General features: G+C 56.8%; 1 protein-coding gene across 1 annotated transcript; it reads left to right on the top strand.

The window, feature by feature from the left end:
• The first annotated feature begins 359 nt into the window (after positions 1-359).
• On the top strand, positions 360-4,382 carry LOC140902584 (trypsin). Its single transcript, XM_073322822.1, has 5 exons — positions 360-405; positions 1,184-1,340; positions 2,189-2,442; positions 3,104-3,240; positions 4,230-4,382. The coding sequence occupies exons 1-5, from the start codon at positions 360-362 to the stop codon at positions 4,380-4,382; spliced, it is 747 nt and encodes a 248-aa protein (XP_073178923.1).
• Positions 4,383-4,738: the final 356 nt, after the last annotated feature.

Here is a 4,738-nt window from a genome sequence, read left to right as displayed (position 1 = left end):
TGAGATTTCCCACCAGGAAGAAAATCCCCAACTTGCTGCAGCCATACGTTGAGGGGGGATGTGGTGGGAAGGCAATGCAAAGGAACGTGGTGATGACCATCTTCTCCTGGGTGACGCTTTGGCGGAGGGACCCAGGTGGCACTGGGGGCTCAGCCGGGGATTGGCTTGCGGGAGGCACAGAAGATAGCTGGGGCTGTGGGCATGGACAGGGCTGTGGGCATAGCCAGTGGCGCGGGAGGAGCGGGTATAAAGCAGTTGTGGGTGGAAGGGAGGGATCCCTGCTCGCCTGAATGATGCTCATTTGATCCCCCACTTAGTGACTTGACAGAGAGACGGCTTTAATACAGTCCTTTGGCAGGATGGCTATGGAGCTGCTGAACATTGTGTTGCTGCTACTGCCGGCAGGTAGGAGGGTGGGTGGGTGTGTGTGTGGGTGGGTGTGTGTCCCTGCTGCCCCCTGCTGGAGGGCATGAGCCCTGCTGTGGGGATGGGGGGGTGTCCCTGCTGCCCCCTGCTGGAGAAGATGAGCCCTGCTGTGGGGGGGGGGGTGGATGTGTGTCCCTGTCGCCCCCTGCTGGAGAAGATTAGCTCTGCTGTGGGGGTGGGGGGTGTCCCTACTGCCCCCTGCTGGAGAAGATGAGCCCTGCTGTGGGGGGGGGGTGTGGATGTGTGTCCCTGTCGCCCCCTGCTGGAGAAGATTAGCCCTGCTGTGGGGGTGGGGGGTGTCCCTACTGCCCCCTGCTGGAGAAGATGAGCCCTGCTGTGGGGGTGTGTGGGGGTGTGTGTCCCTGCTGCCCCCTGCTGGAGGGCATGAGCCCTGCTGTGGGGGTGGGGGGGTGTCCCTGCCGCCCCCTGCTGGAGAAGATGAGCCCTGCTGTGGGGGTGTGTGTGGGTGTGTGTCCCTGCCGCCCCCTGCTGGAGAAGATGAGCTCTGCTCTCTCTGTGTGTGGGATTGTGCTGTTCTCTTCAACCCTCCATTGCTTGCATTTATCGTGTGGGGCAATTCCCCTCTCACTCGCCCTGGAGTAAATCAGGAGTAACACACAGCAGTCAATGGGGCTGGCTCATTATTGAGATTAGAATGAGGCCCTTGGTTTTTATTTCCAACTGTCTACACACACACACACAACCTGCTCCCCCTGGCCCCAGCCTTGCAGTGCCGTGTGTTGCTCTTCCCTTGCAGTGATAGCACAGACGGACACACGGATCATTGGGGGCTACCCCTGTGAGAGACCCCAGCCCTGGCAGGCCGCTATCTACGATTTAAACCGGCTGTACTGCGGAGGGGTGCTCATCAACAAGGACTGGGTGCTGACGGCTGCCCACTGCAGGCTGCCTGGGTAGGTGGGGGAGGGAGGGTTGTCCCCACAGACCCCTGCTGGAGGGGATGAGCCCTGCTCTGTGTGCATGTCTCAGGGTCTGGGCAGCACCCGGCACAACGGGGCCCTGATCTCGGTCGGGGTCTGGGCAGCACCTGGCACAATGGGGCCCTGATCTCGGTCGGGGTCTGTGATATGCCCGGCACAACAGGGCCCTGATCTCGGTCGGGGTCTGGGCAGCACCTGGCACAATGGGGCCCTGATCTCGGTCGGGGTCTGTGATGTGCCCGGCACAACGGGGCCCTGATCTCAGCCAGGGTCTGGGCAGTGCCCAGCACAACGGGGCCCGATCTCGGTCGGGGTCTGTGATGTGCCCGGCACAACGGGGCCCTGATCTCAGCCAGGGTCTGGGCAGTGCCCGGCACAACGGGGCCCGATCTCGGTCGGGGTCTGTGATGTGCCCGGCACAACGGGGCCCGATCTCGGTCGGGGTCTGTGATGTGCCCGGCACAACGGGGCCTGATCTCGGTCGGGGTCTGGGCAGCACCTGGCACAATGGGGCCCTGATCTCGGTCGGGGTCTGTGATGTGCCCGGCACAACGGGGCCCTGATCTCAGCCAGGGTCTGGGCAGTGCCCGGCACAACGGGGCCCGATCTCGGTCGGGGTCTGTGATGTGCCCGGCACAACGGGGCCCTGATCTCAGCCAGGGTCTGGGCAGTGCCCGGCACAACGGGGCCCGATCTTGGTCGGGGTCTGTGATGTGCCCGGCACAACGGGGCCTGATCTCGGTCGGGGTCCGGCAGCCTGATCTCTCAGCTGTTTTGCTGTCAGTTTCCCCAGATGAGCCGCTGTTTGCGTTTGCTTTCAGCACCACCAACATACGGCTGGGCGAGTACAACCTGCGGAAGGTGGATGAGACCGAGCAGCTCCGGGTGGCTGCGAAGATCATTCCCCACCCCAACTACGACCCCGCCACCAAGGACAACGACATCATGCTCATCAAACTCGCCACCCCCGCGCAGCTGAATAACAATGTGCACCCCATCGCACTGGCCAGCAGCGCCGCCCAGCCGGGGGTCATCTGCCAGGTGTCCGGATGGGGCACCACCACCTCCCCACAACGTACGCTGACCCATGTGACACAGCAATGAACCTGAGACCTCTGGAATCTTAACACATGAGCCGCTGAGCCAGCTGCCTTAGCCGCAGCTGCATCCAGCTCAGCCACCACTAGAGGGGGACATTGAGTCGGTCACATGTCTCCGTCGGGGATGGGGAGGGACCTGAGAAGGGCAGAGGGGGGAATGGAAAATTCCTGTCCCATAATTTTTTTCCAGATATTGAGCAAATGTCCCATCCTGAACCAGGAGGAAAAATTATATTTTTGTTATTAAAAAAAATTCAATTCGGGGTCCAGCGTAGCCTTTTGTTTTGATCATTTCGGAAAGTTTCCTTTCACTTTCAGACTTTCCCCTCTTTTTTTTTTTCCCCCTAAAATTTCAAAATAAAACGTTGTTTCCACTCACCCCCACCCCCAACAATCTCCAGTTTGAAAATGTTGAAAAACTCTTGACAATTTCGAAACTCTGTTCATCCAAAAGAGGTTCGAGTTGGAAGAGTGGCTGAAAACTCCCCTGTTCAACAAACCAGCACGTTTCGGTGCAAGAACTGTTTATTGAGCAATTCCCCGCCTGCGCTAGTTTTCCCTTTTCGTCGCCAGGATGTGAAATGAGAATTCAGAGCCATTTGTCGCTGATTGTTCTTTGTCTCCCATGTCCAACAGCGTCATTCCCGGCTTTGCTGCAATGCGCTGACCTCAGGATCCTCTCAGCGTCGGAATGTCGACAAGCCTATTCCAGCCTGGTCACTGACAACATGCTCTGTGCCGGCGCCAGACAAGGAGGCATCGATTCCTGCCAGGTCTGGGGCGTTGTGGTGGATACCTTGGGTAGATGCCTGGGAAATGGGTTTCCTGGCACGGGAAAAAATGCGTGAAAACTTTTCCCATCCTGAATCAGAGTGAAAAGTCGGCATCTCGAAAATGTTCACGAACCAACAGGCAAACGATTTGATTTTGCAACAGTTTGGTGATCATTTCTTTGCATTGCAGTTCCACATCGGCCATTTAAAATAGCTATCTATCTATCTATATATAGCTATACGCCGGTGAGCTTAAACGTCGAAACAAAAAGTCATTTTGAACCAGGAGACCGGAAAGGGTCTGACCTGAAATTGTCAAAACGGGCCATTAGGATCATTTCCGGAACTTTTTTCTGAAAAATTTGCCAAAACCGACCCTTTCCTGTGAAAAATTTCAGTGCTGACGAATCACCATTTTTCAATGGAAAAATGTTTTGTCCAAACATTCCCAGTGAGCTCTAAGTTTGATCTCTAGTGGCAGAAAGAGAATCAGGAACGGCAGCTGGCAGAGAATGGGTATAGTGGGTCTACGCCAACCCCTTCTCAGCCCCTCACCATGTTGTGGCAGGACGTGGGGAACGGGTGTTGTAGAAAATTCCCCATGCCTGGGGCATCGGGGATCGAACCTGCCACTGTTGGGCCTTCAAGGAGGCCGAACAACAAGGAAGGAGGCTGAATGTAGATGCGAGCAGAGGGCTACAAAGCGGGGTCAGCCAGGAATATTAGGGGCAGGGTTTCAGCACTACGGGTGAGGCTTCTGCAACTGCAAGTGACACCGGGGCGGGGACAGCCTGGGTTCTGCCCAGTTCCGTTCCACGTGATGCTTTATGCAAATTATTTCTGCAGTTGATTTGCATATTTGCCTCTCCCCTCTCCAAACTCATGCTTGGCCTCCTTCCTCCCCACTGAGCCATTGACCCCCCCCCCACCCCACATGGGCATGTCGGGGAGGGGTACACGGCTGGTGACACACAGTTCTATCTCCACAGGGTGACTCCGGGGGTCCCCTGGTATGCGGCGGGATCCTCCAAGGCATTGTGTCGTGGGGGTTGGAGGAGTGCGCCCAACGTAACAAACCGGGTGTCTACACCAAGGTCAGCAAATACATCAACTGGATCCAGCAAACCGTACGGGGCGGGTGAGTTGCCCCGGGAACCTCAATAAAACATGAGAGACATACCCATGCCTCCACGCCTTCTTCCATCCTCAGAGCCCCGGGTTTCCGGGGCAACAGCGGATGCAGCACTGATGGGGCTGGCAGCTGAGTGCATCTAGCTCTTGGGTGGAGCTGGCCGGAGAAATGGAATTTCTGTTGATTCGGAATCAGGCTTGAATCTGAAGGAAAAGTCGAAATACTGGAATTTCCTGCGCAAGGAAATGGTCCCCCAAATGTTGTGGTTTTTTTTAATTGCTGGTAATACACTATTCATAACTTCCAAGGCCAGCAGGGGGCTCCGGAGAGCGGAGATCAATTCCCTACCCTGACACAGACGCTCCA

The sequence above is a fragment of the Lepidochelys kempii genome, chromosome 24 (assembly GCF_965140285.1).
Source record: "Lepidochelys kempii isolate rLepKem1 chromosome 24, rLepKem1.hap1, whole genome shotgun sequence".
In the NCBI taxonomy this organism is placed as follows: Eukaryota; Metazoa; Chordata; order Testudines; family Cheloniidae; genus Lepidochelys; species Lepidochelys kempii.
This window is presented reverse-complemented; position numbering and strand designations above follow the sequence as displayed.

What these genes read in the sequence shown, in the direction of transcription:
- LOC140902584 (XM_073322822.1), top strand. Translation starts at nt 360, where the DNA reads ATGGCTATGGAGCTGCTGAACATTGTGTTGCTGCTACTGCCGGCAG. An exon ending in GCCCACTGCAGGCTGCCTGG is followed by an intron (nt 1,341 to 2,188) that starts GTAGGTGGGGGA and finishes GTTTGCTTTCAG; the next exon opens with CACCACCAACATACGGCTGG. An exon ending in GAGGCATCGATTCCTGCCAG is followed by an intron (nt 3,241 to 4,229) that starts GTCTGGGGCGTT and finishes CTATCTCCACAG; the next exon opens with GGTGACTCCGGGGGTCCCCT.